The sequence below is a fragment of the Otolemur garnettii genome, unplaced genomic scaffold, assembly GCF_000181295.1.
Source record: "Otolemur garnettii isolate 467f Iridium unplaced genomic scaffold, OtoGar3 scaffold00163, whole genome shotgun sequence".
Classification (NCBI taxonomy): Eukaryota; Metazoa; Chordata; class Mammalia; order Primates; family Galagidae; genus Otolemur; species Otolemur garnettii.
The window spans coordinates 1,991,028-2,008,239 of record NW_003852558.1 but is presented as its reverse complement, the minus strand read 5'-3'; the positions used below and the strand labels follow the sequence as shown (position 1 = coordinate 2,008,239).

General features: G+C 41.5%; 1 protein-coding gene across 2 annotated transcripts in view; it reads right to left on the bottom strand.

The window, feature by feature from the left end:
• Positions 1 to 4,507: 4,507 nt before the first annotated feature.
• LY96 (lymphocyte antigen 96) overlaps positions 4,508 to 17,212 on the bottom strand; it is a 26,300-nt gene continuing 13,595 nt past the window's right edge. For both annotated transcript variants that reach the window (XM_003800043.2, XM_012811552.1), the window contains 2 exons: positions 5,880 to 5,932; positions 4,508 to 4,617 (listed from right to left, as the gene is read on the bottom strand). In XM_003800043.2, the coding sequence (XP_003800091.1) occupies positions 4,519 to 4,617; positions 5,880 to 5,932 (152 nt within the window). In that variant the 3' untranslated portion in view covers positions 4,508 to 4,518. The remainder of the gene's footprint in view (positions 4,618 to 5,879; positions 5,933 to 17,212) is intronic.

The window sequence follows — 17,212 nt, the reverse complement described above, 5'->3', positions numbered from 1 at the left end:
AAATAAAATAAAATAAAATAAAATAAAGAAACTGAAAAAAATGAAATAAAATTAAAAAACTGCTGGGGATGATGGTTAACACCGCTAGTCCTAGCACCTGTAGTCCTAGCACTTTGGGAGGCTAAGGTAGGAGAATCACTTGAGCCCAGCCTGGGCAACATAGCAAGACCTCCTATTTTGACAAAAAGTAGAAAAATTAGCCGGGCATGGGGGCATGTGCCTGTAGTCTTAAGCTATTTGGGAGGCTGAGGCAGGATGATTATTAGGGCCTGGGAATTTGAGATTGCTGTGACATAAGATGACTCCACTGCACTCTACCCAGGGTAATAGGGTGAGACTCTCTCTCAAAAAACAAAACAAAACTTTCTCATGGTATTTACCTTAGCATGATATCAGGAAAGGTTGACATTAATGTAACTCTGTGGGAGGATTTGTGCAATTGACCCAAACCTTTTGGCCTCAACGCATTGAGCTCTAATGGAATAACTACCTTCTAAGTCTCCCGTGATTTTTGCTAATTGGGGTATACTTGTTCATTTGAAAATTGCCCACCCTAATTTTCTTTATGCAGAATAACAATCCATGCAAATCTTTCAGCCTCAGCTGCTCAGGGCCACACAATCAAACCATGGTCTTTTCTTAATTCCTAAAGGAAATCACTAGTGAGGAAAATGGCTACTTCCATAAGCCGTGGGGGTTTCCAGAGGATGCTTGTGATGATGCCATCAACTAACCAAAATAAAAGAATTACTGTTCTCAGGATTTAGCTGAATTATGTTTGCAGATCAAGGGCAATTTTCTACAAACAATTCTATTTATTCACTAGAAAAGAGAAGAGAACTAAAAAGAACAAAGAGTATAGTTTGAAATGACTTTGGAAGGCTAGCACAATGTAATGGCCACTATTTACCTTATAATTTTACAGAAGAAAGTGACTCTTCCATGGGCAACATAGAAATCCCCAGGAATTCTTAAAAAACTCAACTATGAAATTTATTGAAAGGTGAAACCAATTATTTGGGGTGAGAGGAAAGGAGCAGGATTGGGAGGAGAAATGAGATCATAAAATTGTTCAGGTGCAAGGAAAAGTTCAGTTCCATAAACTCTTTTTCTTTTTTTTTTTTTGAGACAGAGCCTCAAGCTGTCACCGTGGGTAGAGTGCAGTGGCATCACAGCTCACAGCAACCTTCAACTCCTGGGCTCAAGCGAGTCTCCTGCCTCAGCCTCCCAAGTAGCTGGGACTACAGGCACCCACCACAACGCCCAGCTATTTTTTGGTTGGAGCCATTATTGTTGTTTGGCGGGTCCGGGCTGGATTCAAACATGCCAGCTCAGGTATATGTGCCTAGCACCTTAGCCGGTTGAGCCACAGGTGCCAAGCCAAACTCTTTTTCTTAATAGTGGGACAGGCTCAGCACCTGTGGCTCAAGTGGCTAAGGTGCCAGCCACATACACCTAAGGTGGCAGGTTCGAATCCAGCCCGGGCCGCCAAACAACAATGACGACTGCAACCAAAAAATAGCCGGTGTTGTAGCGGGCGCCTGTGGTCCCAGCTACTTGGGAGGCTGAGGCAGGAGTCTTGCTTGAGCCCAGGAGTTGAAGGTTGCTGTGAGCTGTGATGCCACAGCACCCTACTCAAGGGGACAGCTTGAGGCTCTGTCTTAAAAAAAAAAAAATAGTGGGACATATGGGATGAATTGAGGTCTGAGATCAACTAAGCCAAGTAAAATATTATTTAAAAATACTATTAAATACAATGAAGAAATTCAAAGAGCAATTTGAAAACTGTAGGATCTCACCAAAAGAAAGAATACAAGGCCAATTAAATTATCTAAGCAATGTTTTCATAAATCACTGACTTTTTATGAGCAAGAAAAGACAAGTAATAAACAACACTTAAAACAGTGATGTCTGATTATTTTATAAATATTGTGTGAGCAGTATTGTTCTTTTTGTTTTGTTTTGAGGTGAAGTCTAACTCTGTTGCCCTGGGTACAGTTCCCTGGCATCATAATTCACAGCAACCTCAAACTCTTGGGATCAAGGGATCCTCTTTCCTCAGCCTCCCAAGTAGCTGGGACTATAGTCACCCACCCCAACACCTGGCTAATTTTTTTTATTTTTAGTAGCTATAGGGTCTTGCTCATGCTCAGGCTGGTTTCAAACTCCCAAGCTCAAGCAATCCATTCACCTTGGCCTCCCAAAGTGCTAGGACTACAGGTGTTAGCCACCACACCCAGCTGTGTGAGCAGTAGTTACTGGAAAGGTGCTGAGTTATGGATATGATGAGGAGCCATTTTGGACCATTCAGACCAGAGCCAAAGTGTTTGGGTCCTCAAGGCACCACATCAGTCCTGGATAAGAGAGAAATAAGCTTCCATCTAATCAGAGCCTCTGTTATATAGGCGTCTTATTGTAGGAATTTCTCTTTCTGCAAGAGATTGAAAGAATGAATCCATGGACCACTTGGGTCAGCAAAAGGACAAATTTTATTGATAGGTAAGAATAGAAGAAAGTCAAAGTCTTTGGAATGCTGAAGGAGTGTTCCCAAGCAGATACCCCATGTGGGCCTTGTGTCTAGGGGTTTATACACTGCTTTTCTTACCCTATGGGCAAGCAGGTTTGGGGAAATGGAATGTCACAACAGTTTGGCACCAGGGACTTGAGAGAACTTAATTTTAAAAGTGCCCTTGTGTAGAAATTTGGTCTTATTTAGGGTATGTTCTCTGCTCCAAGAGTGGAGGCTTAGGTGGGATGCTGGTCAGACTGGCTTTGGACCTGCTTGGTCCTAGAGAACATAGATGAGCTTACTTAGGCCTAGAAAATGGGGTTCATGTCCAGCCCAGAGCAGGAGAAACCTGTGTCATTATAACATTGGTTGGGGAGGACTATTAGAAGTTATATTTCAGGCTCGGCACCTGTGGCTTAAGTGGCTAGTGCGCCGCCACATACACCTGAGCTGGTGGGTTCAAATCTAACCCGGGCCCGCCAAACAACAATGACGGCTGCAACCAAAAAATAGCCAGGCATTATGGCAGGCGCCTGTGGTCCCAGCTACTTGGGAGGCGGAGGTAGGAGACTCACTTGAGCCCAGGAGTTGAAGGTTGCTGTGAGCTGTGATGTCACAGCACTCTACCCAGGGTGACTTGAGGCTCTGTCTCAAAAAAACAAAAAAGAAATTATATTTCAGCATAAAACAAAGTGGGAAAAAAAGAACAAATTGTGCATACATTTGGGGAAAGTACATCCATGCTCAGGGAACAATGATTTGTCAAGGTCTGAGTGTGCTGATTATCTTGGAGGAAGAAGCTGGAGATGTGTGGCTGGAACCCCTCCCTTCTCACAGATGTCCAGTGTAACTCATTAACAGGTCCAAAGCTATGTAAGACAAAATTGCTGGTCCTCAATGTACCTAATAAATCACTTAAGTCTGGGTATAGGTCTGGTAACTGGTAGCTTGTCTCCAATTAACAGACTACCTTATCTTACCTCAAGCATTTCCTGGCTCAGAGCCTGTGGCTCAAGAGGCTAAGGCACCAGCCACATACACCTAAGGTGGAGGGTTCAAATCCAGCTCGGGCCCACCAAACAACAATGATGGATGTAACCAAAAAATAGCCAGGCGTTGTGGTAGGCGCCTGTAGTCCCAGCTACTTGGGAGGCGGAGGCAGAGACTTGCTTGAGCCCAGGAGTTAGAGGTTGCTGTGAGCTGTGATGCCACGGTACTCTACCCAGGGGGACAGCTTGAGGCTCTGTCTCAAAAAAAAAAAAGCATTTCCTTTCTCCTGACTCCTGGTCTTTTAGACAAAACCTCTTTCCGCCAATTGTCAGCCAAATAATTTTTAAACTCCCCTACAACCTCTTTGAGATGTCCCACCTCTTCAGGCCAAACCAATGGATGACTTCCATGTATTGATTTATGACTTTCTCTGTAACTTCTGTCTCCCTGAAATGTATAAAACCAGACTAGTAGCTCACCAGGGTGAGTCCACCTGCTCAAGGCTTCTTGGAACTGGCTCCAGGCCATGGCCCTCAAATATGGGTCAGAATAAAGCTCTTTAAATTATTTTACAGAGTATGGCTTCTTTTCTGTTGATCGCCCTCTATTAACTCCTGCTAATTGAAGTATCTATTCAGGGCAACTTAAATCTATGTGCCTGGGTTGTGGTCCTCAAGCTTAACCCAAATAAACTCTCTACTTAATTAATTTGCCTTAGCTTCTTTCTTTTAGGTTGAGACTGTCTACTCTACCTCACCTGTTACTTCCCATGGAAAACAAAATAAAAGTTCTTGCCCACATTTTGCCCTCCCTCCACCTCCTGACTAGCCCTGGTGCTGCCCATTCACTCTGGGGGGCCCACCCTGCCTGCTGTTTCCAGAGATCTGTAAGGACAAGTTCTGTCTTTCTGATGGTCATTAATGTGTCTTTCTGTCTTATCATACCCAATTAAAACAAATCCTGAGCAGCCTTGAAATAAGAATGGTACCTTTGAAAAATAAAAATCCGCTCAATTTATTCTAAATTAAATTAGGGTGGTGTATGATGGTAAAATTCAAGCAAAAGAGCATTTCTTCATTACTCCCAGCAATGGCTTCAGCAATACATCTGTATCGTCCCTAAAACAAGGAATAAGAAATATTTAATACAAGTAATACAAAATGTCAGATGATACTATTTTAAAGGCTTTTGTAAAAACTTTGTCTTACTAGCAGAGAGCCATTTAAGCTGATTTAAGCCATTTAAGCCATTAAGCTTATCATGTTCTTAGTTTCCAATGAGATGAAATTTTGTGTCTTTGGATTCAGTGAGCATACCTGGTAGGATCCATTTATTTCCCAATTCTAACATGATTTTTAATGGTTTTAAAAACTAGCCCATGAGGTTTTCAAATGTTAAATATAACTTATAGCAAAATAACTAAAGAATATGCATTGTCAAAGTTTATTTTAAAATAGCCACTAAAAGTAAAATGTACAAACGTTTATTGCTAGATATGTAAAGCAAATATCTAAAATTACAATGAGATTTTTTCTTTGAGTCAGTAGGTATTTTTACAAAGGCCTGTATGCCCAAAGTTCCCAAGAAAAATCTTGAATAAAATAAGCCTATAATTTATGTGACTTTTATTCTCGTAAACATTTTATATATTATGTTTAGCCTATTACGTGAATAGTTATAAGGAATTACCAACATACATAGTGGTCATGCAGTGCTCTCATCTGGAAACCATTCAAAAGATTAGTAATGAGCATTCACATTATTTTTAGCCACGTATGTTAGAGGAAAAAAATGAATGAAAATAGCTATCTTTTTGCAATTTTTCCATATTCTAAAGAAGGGAGAAATACCAAAATATCTAATACCAGATAAGAGTACAAAAAAAGATTTTTAAACATCTTAATTTTTTTTTTTTTTTGAGACAGAGTCTCACTTTGTTGCTCTTGGTAGAGTGCTGTGGCATCATAGCTCAAAACAACCTCAAAATCCTGGGCTCAAGTGATCCCCTTGCCTCAACCTCCCAAGTAGCTGGGACTACAGGTGCCCACCACAATGCCTGGCTAGTTTTTTTTTTAGAGACAGGATCTCGCTCTTGCTCAGGATGGTCTCAAACTCCTGACTTCAAGTAATCCACCCTCTCAGCCTCCCAGAGTGCTCAGATTACAGGTGTGAGCCACTGGGCCTGACCAAACGAACATCTTAATCTTGAATAGCTATTTTTAGAAGTTGTGAATTGCTTGTTTCCAATTCTTAACATATCTATAGCTGTAACGAGTTGAGAAAATACAAAATAAATCTATTGAATAATATCTTAGAAAAATAAAATCTATTGGATAATAAATCTATATTAATAACAGAAAATAAATCTATTGAATAATACCTTAGAAAATCGGATTCCTTTGAAGGAGAATGATATTGTTGCATTCACTGTCTCTGTAAACAAAGTACAAAACATTATTGGTCATCATTAGGTAATTCTTTTCTTTGTAGTATAGAGTATAACTTTATGGAGTATACTGAACTACTGGCAGAGGCAGCTTCAGGAAAAACTGTGGAGAACTAATAAATCTTTTTTTTTTTTTTTTGAGACAGAGCCTCCAGCTGTCCCCCTGGGTAGAGTGCCGTGGCATTACAGCTCACAGCAACCTCCAACTCCTGGGCTCAAGCGAGTCTCCTGCCTCCGCCTCCCAAGTAGCTGGGACCACAGGCGCCCGCCACAACGCCCGGCTATTTTTTGGTTGCAGCCGTCATTGTTGTTTGGCGGGTCCGGGCTGGGGATTTGAACCCGCCACCTTAGGTGTACGTGGCTGGCGCCTTAGCCTGTTGAGCTATAGGCGCCGAGCCGAGAACTAATAAATCTTATGCCCTGGCTACTAATCTGCTGTGCTTTCCTCTGCCCTCCCCTCCCCCACCATACCGGCCCATAACTCAATCCTTAAGAGATACAAACTTTAAGGCCTACTGGTCTCAATAACAAATAAATGATGAATAAGCTAGTTCATGCCAACTTTTATATATACATAGGCATATTCAATTCTACTTTTCAGAGATATTGCTGTACCTTTAGCTGGGTATAATAGAGAATAATCCTCCTAAAAGCCAAAGAGATATTTTAGAGGCACTTCGTACTGAAGCTCCTTCCAATCACACCACTAAGAAGCCCAAGTATTTAGCCTTTGTTTAAATGATTAGCCACAGGCCTGGCCCGGCATAAGCCGTAGAGCACAAAATCAAAAGTGCAGGAAAAAACACACTTAACTGTTATAGTTAGAACAAAGTAGCAAACTTGGGAAGTAAGGATAGAAAGAGATGTTTTAAATCCCAAACAGAAGTAATAATGATCAAAAATTTTCTTTTCATAATATGATTAGTCAAATGCAAAGCTATAGTGGTTATTGTTCTCAAAAATAAATAAATATATTATATACACTTTTAACAAATAAGCATTTCTTTATTTACTTCTGGGTGTGTCCTTATTTATGGTGTCAGTACGCTGAGATGTTCCTCAAGCTTAATAAAGTGGTTATGTCTTCGTAATCTTATGGTCTTTCATTCAAGGCCAATCCAATTCTAAAATTTAACAGTTCAGTAAATATTTGTTGAAAGCCTACTCTGTCACCAGAGTATAAGATTTGTACAGACTATGGAGACCATGGCAGTTTATAACATTGGTCCCTTCCTTCAAAGAGCTAAAGTCTATTGGGGACATAGACAGGCAAAGAAACCATTCCAAATACAATATGCAATGGGAAAGACGCAGTAAGAATAAAGGTGGTATCGCATTTTTTTTTTAATTTTTTTTTTTTTTTTGCAGTTTTTGGCCAGGGCTGGGTTTGAACCCGCCACCTCCAGCATATGGGACCAGCACCCTACCCCTTTGAGCCACAGGCGCTGCCCAGTATCGCATTTTTGATGAGAGTAATGGCTCTGGAGCCAGAACTGCTTGAGTTTGAACCCCAGATCCTCTGCTTATTCAGTGTGTGATCTTAGGCAAATCCCTGAACATCTCTGTGCTCTGTAAAAAGGTGATGGGTAATAACATCTACCTCATAGGATAACGATGAGGGCTATATAAGTTAACACATCTTAAACACTTAGAAAAATGCCTGGGATATAACATTCACTAAATATTAACATTAAATGTTATTTATGGTAACAATATTATTCCTTCTCCTTTCTAGACCCCTTTCTATGACATCTTGTGAATAGCATATTCTCATCTTGTAAATATTAACATATTAATGTAAAGTTAATGTTATGTACAGTAAACCCCCCATAGTTGTTGACCACATCCCCATATTGATTACCTCCTTCAGTTAACCTAACTTTCTTGTATTCTTTTTTCTTCTCATTTTCTTTTTTTGGGATAGTCTCATTCTGTCACCTGGGCTAGAATGCCATGGCCTCAGTCTACCTCACAGCAATCTCAAACTCTTAAGCTCAAGCAATCTTCCTGCCTCAGCCTTTCAAGTAGCTCAGACTATAGGCATAAGCCACCATGCCTACCTAATTTTTCTATTTTTAGTAGAGATAGGGTGTCACTCTTGCTCAGGCTGGTCTGGAACTCCTGGAGCTCAAGCAATCTACCTGTACTGGCCTCTTAGAGAGCTAGGATTACAGGCATGAGCCACTATGCCCGGCCCAGCCTAATTTTTATAGACTGGACATGCAACACATGTACTCAGTGGAAGTTCCTTATGTTGAGCACGTCCATATCTTGACAAGTTTGTTACAATCCCCTGGGTGGTCAACTTACAGAGGTTCTACTGTATTTATAGATTGTATAATGATAATATAATAAGATCTATCTCTTTATTGCTAGAGGGAGCCAGAGTCTCACTCGGTTGCCCAGAGTAGAGTGCCATGATGTTAGCCTAGCTCACAGAAACATCAAACTCCTGGATTCAAGTTATTCTCCTGCCTCAGCCTTCCAAGTAGCTGGAACTACAGGTGCCCATCACAATGCCTGGGTAATTTTTTCTATTTTTTAAATTGAGACAAGGTCTCACTCTTGCTCAGGTTCATCCCCAACTCCTGACCTTAAGTAGTCTGCCTGCCTTGACCTCCCAGCATGTTAGGATTACAGGTGTGAGCTACTTCACCTGGCCAATATTTGTCTCTTTAAGCTGCCAGTTTATTTGAGACCATTTATCACAAATTGAATCTTATTCCATTTTTTGGTTTACCTTATCTCATTACCTCACTATGATCTTGTTTCTTCTACTAGTCTATAACCTTCATGAGGACAGAAGCTTTGCTTTGGTCATTTCTGAATCTCTGGCTGCTATTACATGGTCCGTGAGTAGCTGGTTCAGGACCAGCTACATAATTTGCAAGGCTCAGCACAAAATGAAGATGTGGGACTCCTTATTCAAAAAGCAGGAGGTGGGCAGCACCTGTGGCTCAAGGAGTAGGGCACTGGCCCCATATGCTGGAGGTGGTGGGTTCAAACTCAGCCCTGGCCAAAAACCGCAAAAAGCAGGAGGAAAGACCTGTTAAAGTTACTAAAACATATAGCGTTTTCCTTTCTTCCCCATTTCTCTTTCTAAATGACATATTTTTAATCGCTATTTAATATCATTTTTAAATTTTGAATTAGCATGAATTTTACCATTCTTTTTTTAGAATCACTGAAATGATACAATTTGTATTTTGATGCTCATCACCGAGGGCTGCTGGAGCTGGCCAGATGAAATTAACTTGAATGTACAAAGAGAAGATCCACAGCTAAAGAGCAGCCTCAGGAATTCTCCCCCAGCAAGGAGCTCAAGGTGAGTGCGGCAACATCCAGGGGTCCTCAATGACTCTGGCACCTGTCTGTCTAAGCTGATAAGCAGCTTAGGCCTGACAGCTGCTTATCAGGGTCCCCCTCCCACAAACTGCCAAATGCCCCATGCCCCAGTGGGGGTCAGGGAAGTCAACCAGGCATCTTTCCTTTGCCCAGGCCTACTGTTCCACGATGACCCTCAATGTACTGCAACCTCCATGAACTACCTCCACACACTATTTATTTGGGAGGGGAGGAGTTGCACCCACCTCATCACCAGCTGACTGCTGCCATGGTACTGCAAGCCAGTTGGGGGAGCCACTATCCTGCCCCACCCCAGACACTACAGGGCATCCACACCTGATCTTGACCTTCCCTCTCCAGGGCACAATGATAACAGTTGTCAATGGATAGAAGTGGAGAGGGGGATGCCAAGGAGGGCCCAGGGTGCCAGGAGGGATGTGGGCAGTGGGATACTAAAAACCAGTCTGGGTAAGGTAGAGATAAACCCCACTGACTCATCAGATTTCACTTACGAAATACACACCCAAAGATAAAATTATTAAGAATTTCATGGCTGCCCTTTCACTGTAGTTGAGCGGCCAAGATGCCACACTCACTACAGAGTGTTGAAGATAGCCTAATTATGAGGTTGCAAATAAGAGAAAGGTTACCAGCATGTTCAGATGCTGAGTACTGGAGCCAGGAGCATTGGCCTTCATGAGGTTTGAGAACTGAGCGCTGCAGTGCATAGATTGAGAGCTGGCAGCCATAGCAGCTCAGCCCAACAGGAAGAGGCCTCATCTCCAGAGGATGGATGTCAGTCAGTGAAGGACCAAGAGCCACTATCAACTTGGATTCTGAAAACCTAACTGTTGAACATTTGGTGTAGAAGTACACCTTGTGTATCAGGACATTCTCAACAAAGCTAAGAGATGTACTGGGCAACATTTTTCTATAACTGGCACATTTGGTGTCATTCATTAAATTTTCTAGCAATGTCCCTTGTCAGCCTGTCCAACAGGAGCTTCTTATACAAATTGGTTGTTATGTTGGGAGCTAGTTCTTTAAAATGGAAATTGTTAATTCCCCTTCAGTAATGTTTTCATTAAGTTACAATGAACTAATACTGTAATAAAGGATGGTCTCTGGTTAAAAAAAAAAAAAAAAGAATTTCATGGCTCACACTTATAATCCTAGCACTCTTAGGATTATACCTTCTTAGGCCAAGGAGGGTAGATTGACTAAGCTCACAGGTTCAAAACCAGCCTGAGCAAGAGTAAGACCCCGTTTCTCTTTTTAAAAAAAACTTTATTCAAATTAATATGAGGATACAATATTTAGGTTATATTGTACTCACTTCCAGGGTAAAGTTCCATTTGTAGAAGAGCCCTTCACCCAAGGGGCATGGTATACACCCTCACAATGTGCATTAGGTGAGATACCACCTCCTGCCCTCCCTCCTTCTAGCATGCATCCTCCCCTCCATCTTACCTCTACCCCTGAACTGGACTATAATAGGGTTTTATTGTTCTTAGCAACATGTAATTATTTATATATTGATTTCATATTAGTATGGAGTACATTGGATATTTATCTTTCCATTTTTATGATACTTTACTAAAAAGAATGTATTTCAACTCCATCCAGGTAAATGGAAAGATGTAAAGTCTCCATCTTTTTTAATGGCTGCATAATATTCCTCGGTATACATATACCACAGTTTGTTGATCCATTCATTGGTTGATGGGCACTTATGTTGCCTTCACAACCTGGCCATTATGAATTGAGCTGAAACCCCATTTCTAAAAAAATAGCTGGGTGTTGAGGCAGGTACCTGTAGTCCCAGCTACTTGGGAGGCTGAGACAAAATAATAGCTTGAGCCCAAGAGTTTGAAGTTGCTGTGGACTCTGACACCATGGCCTTCTATCGGGACAACAAAGTGAGACTCTGTCTCAAAAAAAAAAAAAAATGGGTGGCCCATAGCTCAGTGGGTAGGGCGCCAGCCACATGTTCAAACCCAGCCCCAGCCTACTAAAAACAAAAAATAGCCAGGCATTGTGGTGGGTACCTGTGGTCTCAGCTACTCAGAAGACTGAAGCAAGAGAATCACTTAAGCCCAAGAGTTTGAGATTGCTGTGAGCTGTGACGCCACCATGCTCTACTGAGGGCAACAAAGTGAGATTCTGTCCTAATAATAATAATAATAATTTCAAGGCTACAAGCACAAGGCCCTTCTGCATATGAGGCTGTGATAGTGAAGCCAACTTTCTCAGGAGGAAAGATGGAAGAGGGATGAGACATGAGGACTTGAGAAAGAAATCAAGAATAATTCCTACTGGGTGTGTAATCTCAGCACCCTGGGAAGCTGAGGCATGTGGATTGCTCTAGCTCATGAGTTCAAGACCAGTCTGAGCAAGAGCAGGATCATTGCTAAAAAAAAAGGAAAAGCCAGGCATTGTGGCGGGTGCCTGTAGTTCCAGCTACTCAGGTGGCAAGAAGATCACTTGAGCCCAAGAGTTTGAGGTTGCTGTGAGCTATGATGGACAGCACTCTACTGAGGGTGGCAAAGTGAGATTCTGTCTCAAATAAAAAATAAAATCCTAGATTTAAAGGGAAACTGTCCAAACGCTTAGCAGGTCAGGTAGAAAGCAGAAGCTCTAACCTCTTCCTTTGATTAATGCTCTTTTTCAATTGTTTTGTCTCTCTCGGAACTTTCATATCCTGGTTGTATCTCCCATTTTGTTTGTGTGGGAAGTTGGCTTAAAGTCTTTCCCACCCTGAAGAAGCCAGGAGAGAACCAAGGCAGGGCCAGGGAAAAGGAGGACAGAACACCATCTTAGGCCCTTCCCTATCCTTCCCTAACGGTATCTATGCATCTCACTCATGGGTCCATCTTGTTTTCCTGTCAACTATGCAGAATGCAGGACCCAAGCCTCAGATGGTGCTGTGGGTTGAATTGTGTTCCCCAAAAAGATACTCTGAAGTCTTAACCCCCAGTTCCTGGGAACATGGCCTTATTTGGAAATAGGTTCTTTGCAAATGATCAAATTAAGATGTGGTCATTAGAAGGGCTCTTAGGCTCGACACCTGTGGCTCAAGTGGCTAAGGCGCCAGCCACATACACCTAAGGTGGTGGGTTCAAATCCAGCCTGGGCTTGCCCAAAACAACAATGACGGCTGCAACCAAAAAATAGCTGGGCACTGTGGCGGGACGCCTGTGGTCCCAGCTACTTGGGAGGCTGTGGCAGGAGACTCGCTTGAGCCCGGGAGTTGGAGGTTGCTGTGAGCTGTGATGCCACAGCACTCTACCCAGGGGAATAGCTTGAGGCTCTGTCTCAAAAAATAAAAAATAATAAAAAAAAGAAGGGCTCTTAGTCCAATATGACAGTGACCTTAAAAGAAGAGGAAATTTGAACACTGAGACAGACACACATAGGAGGGAAGACCATGTGAAGAGACACAGGAAAATGGCAGTCACCTACAAGGTATGAAACGCCTGGGGCCACCAGAAGCTTGGAAAATGGCCTGGAACAGATTTATCACCAGTTCCTTCCTATGGAGCCTGGCTTTATCACCTTGACATCAGACTTCTGGCCTCCACAACTGTGAGAAAATAAATTTCTCACAAAATAATTTTGTTCTAAGCCACACAGTTTGTAAAAAATTGTTACAACTGCCTCAGCAAAATCCTGGTAGCAGGGCTAACAGGCTTATTAAATTTAAGATGCTTTGAAATATCCATTTATTTATTCATAAATGTGTTTTTGAAAGGAACAGATATGTGTGCGTATAAAAGGTGGTAAGATTGTGGGTAATTTTAATTATTATGCTTGTCTAAATTTTTTAAATATCATATCCTAAAGATGTCTGACTTTTGTAACACCAACATAAAGAAAAGTTATTTTAAAAATAGACGTGCATGGTACTTGCAAATTTGACTCTCAACTTTCGGGGGTCTCTTGATATGACAATACTTCTTCAATGAGAATTTTCTAAGCTCTGGGCAGACATACTCAGCTGCCAGATGGACATGTTTGTTTGAATGTTCCAAAATTACCTCAAGCTCAACATCCCCAAACTCTTGTTTTTCTTTAAAAACCTGTCCCTTCTTTCATATACATCATCTCCGAGAATGGCACTTTGATGCATCCAGTCACCAGACGTCAAGCGGTTCTTGATGTGACCTAATCCTTGCCTGCCACATAAATCAGCCAGCGCATGCTGCGGGTTCTGTTGTCCAGCAAGCTCTGTTACCACGTCCCCCCTTCTGCTCCCAGGGCCGCCATCTTTTCTCAGCCCTCGTGGCCTCTCATGCAGCTTCCTGGCTGCTCTTCCTTCCACCCAAGTGTCCTGCTTTAGCCAACCCCCGTCTCCTTCCATATGGGCGACAGTTATCTGCAAAAATGGAAATCTCAGTGGGTCATGCGTGCCCACTGACTACAGGGGACCAGCCAACATGGCGCGCATGACTTACACGCGCACCCTGCCCCCCTTTCTAGGCTCATCTCCAGCAGTTCCCCACAGGCACATCCTGCTCCAACTACAAAAAAAAAAGACTCTCCAAATAAACCATACTCTTGGAGGACTAGATATGTTTGTCTATGCTGTTTCCTCTCCAGAGAATGTTCTTCCCCCCTCACTCTGTGATATCGTGAGATCCAAGACTCGAAGGAGGCGCTCCATGAAAACTTACCTGGGCCTTCCGGTCTCGGTGATTTGATAACTATAGAGTTAAAACTAATAGCGTATAATTTTATTAGCGTTTATGACATTTCGTTGTACATTTTTTCCCGTGACTGTCTTTCCCAGAATAGAGTGACTTTTTGAGGAAGGAGACCCAGCCTTTCAAGTTCAGATAACCATAACTTAAATTATGATTTGCTCAAATTAGGCCCAACAGATGTTTGGGGAAGGAAGTGGGGGAGGCAGCAAAGCGGCAGACGGGCTGAGTTGAGTCTGACGCAGCTTAGATAGCAAGAAAGTGAAACTTTGAAAATTCAGATAAAAAACATAATCCCACAGAGATTATGTGAAATAGCTGTGAAACAGCCAGGCAAGACAAATGCACAGTTTCTGGAAAAACGGTGATCTGCTAAGAGGATTTTTTTTTTTTTTCAGAGAGAAAGGATGGCACAGAGGACAAATGGTGCCTTATCTGTGTGCTATTAATTCGTTCTCCAAATGACCGACGCCCTACACTGAACCCCACGGCAGGCATCGGCACCTGTAAAAACCACGGGACTGTCGATTAGGAACAGCAGGAGGTTTCCTACTCTGAGCACAGTATTGAGCTTTATCACGCGCATCCCCTAATCCTGAAAACCAGAAAAGGTGAGTTTCATTGTCCCCATTTTACAGATAAGGAAAATGAGGCCAAGAGAAGTTAAATAATGTCCCCAAATTCAAGCTGCTTGGCGATGGAATAGCTGGAATACAGACTCAGGTCTTCCTCCCTCAGAGCCAAGACTCATAAACAGTGCCAACTCCAGCATTTGCATATGGTTTAGGGGTGGCAGGCCACTTAAAACACGGGAAGCGATGGTTGGCAAGGAGATGCATCTTGAAGCTTTATTTCCATAGCAAGCACACTAATTTACTTTGAAACTAGTTTTTTAAATGACTGCTCAAAAAGTATAGTTAAATTAATGTCCCCTTCAAAGTAATGAGCCTTTCTGTTATGAAATTTTATTATATTTCTCTCACTCTATTAATTCTTTACCCTCATTTTCCAATGTTTGTCCCATCTCTATCTGATTTATGTAATGTCACTAACTGTAATGTACATATGTAAACTACCTGAGGGCTTTTTTTTTTTTCTGAGACAGAGCCTCAAGCTGTTGCCCTGGATAGAGTGCCGTGGCATCACATCTCGCAGCAACCTCAAACTCTTGGGCTTAGGCTCGGCGCCTGTGGCTCAAGTGGCTAAGGCGCCAGCCACAAACACCTAAGGTGGCAGGTTCAAATCAAGCCCGGGCCCGCCAAACAACAATGATGGCTGCAACCAAAAAATGGCCAGGCGTTGTGGTGGGCACCTGTAGTCCCAGCTACTTGGGAGGCTGAAGCAGGAGACTCGCTTGAGCCCAGGAGCTGGAGGTTGCTGTGAGCAGTGATGCCATGGCACTCTACCCAGGGTGACAGCTTGAGGCTCTGTCTCAAAAAAAAAAAAAAAAAAAACTCTTGGGCTTAAATGATTATCTTGCCTCAGCCTCCCAAGTACCTGGAACTACAGGCACCCGCCACAACACCAGGCTATTTTTGGGTTGTAGTTGTCATTGTTGTTTGGCAGGCCTGGGCTGGATTCAAACCCACCAGCTCCAGTATATGTGGCTGGCACCCTAGCCACTGAGCTACTGGTGCCAAGCCTACCTGAATTTTTTTTTTTAAATAGAACAGAGCACAAATTAATGGTAAATAATTATGTGGGAAACATTTAATTGTGATAGTAGCCTTAAAAGTTAATAAAACAATTAGACATAAGTTTTTTAACCTGTTTTTTAAAACTTTTTAAAAATGATAATTCCCAATGTTAACAAGAGGGAGATTAAATTATGCATAATACATATACATTGCTGGCGGCATGATGTATAAATTAGTACGATACTTAAGAAAAGCAATTTGGCATTATGCAAACAAAAATCACAAATATATTCAAACCATTTAAATTCCAGAAATCTCCCTGTAAGTTATCTGTAACCCTTTCTTCTAAAAGTGAGAATATTCATATCTAAAGTCAAAGAAAAATTATGTAAGGAAATATATTTATTATAGTGTTATATATAGTAGTAAAAAATATCAGAAGGAAACTCAATGTCCACTAGGAGAATGGTTAAGTAAACGGGGACAAACCCATGAAGGGAAATGTTTCACCGCATGATACTCATATCCTGATATTTTTTGAACTACATGAAGGAACTATTCAAAGACTTAAGTAAGTCAATTTTTAAAAATAAACAATTGTAGTACAGTATATACACAACTACATAAAAATATGTATACATTTAAAAAGGCAGAAAATCCTTTTAGAAATATGATTCTATGACTTTATATTGTTTATATTTTTAATTTTGGGTAACATGACTCTGATATTTATAATGTTTTAAATTATTTAAGATATTAGCATAAAAATTATTATGGAAAAATTCATGGGCTACACTAAGTGAAATTTGAGGTCCTAAACCTTGAATCTTTTCATTCTGTAAATACTTACAGGGAGGAAAATAAAGGCGGGAGACATTAAAGAAACCAATGTGGGCTCAGCACCCATGCTCAGTGGTTAAGGCACCAGCCACATGTACCGAGGCTGGTGGGTTCAAACCCGGCCAGGGCCTACTAAACAACAATGACAACAACAACAACAAAAATAGCCACGCATTGTGGCAGGTGCCTATAGTCCCAGCTACTTGGGAGGCTAAGGCCAGAGAATCTCTTGAGCTCAAGAGTTTAAGGTTGATAAGGGTGACAAGTGAGACTCTGTCTCCAAAAAGGAAAGAAAGAAAGAAAGAAAGAAGGAAAGAAGGAAGGAAGGAAGGAAGGAAGGAAGGAAGGAAGGAAGGAAAGAGAAAGAGAGAAATAAATCAGTGTGGCTGCAGAGAAAACTCTGGTTTTCTATGAGAAATAATAAATGTTTAAAAAAGAAGATCTATAACCAAAGGTAAATAAATGGAAACTATTCATCCAAAGAAGGTAAAAATTGCCATATCCCATCAAACACAGTCAAGTAAGTGTCATCTTACTAACAGTTCAAGAACATGATTGTAAAATGTTACTTAAGCTGCTAAAAATAAGATCTTTGAATGGAAAACAGAAACATTTTCACATTTCACAGAACAGAAAGAACTTCACATTTTTAATGTATTTCATTTTCATAACATTCTCATAAAGAATGTTATTAAAGAGCTATTTTGGGCCAGATGCAGTGGATCACACTTGTAATCATAGCACT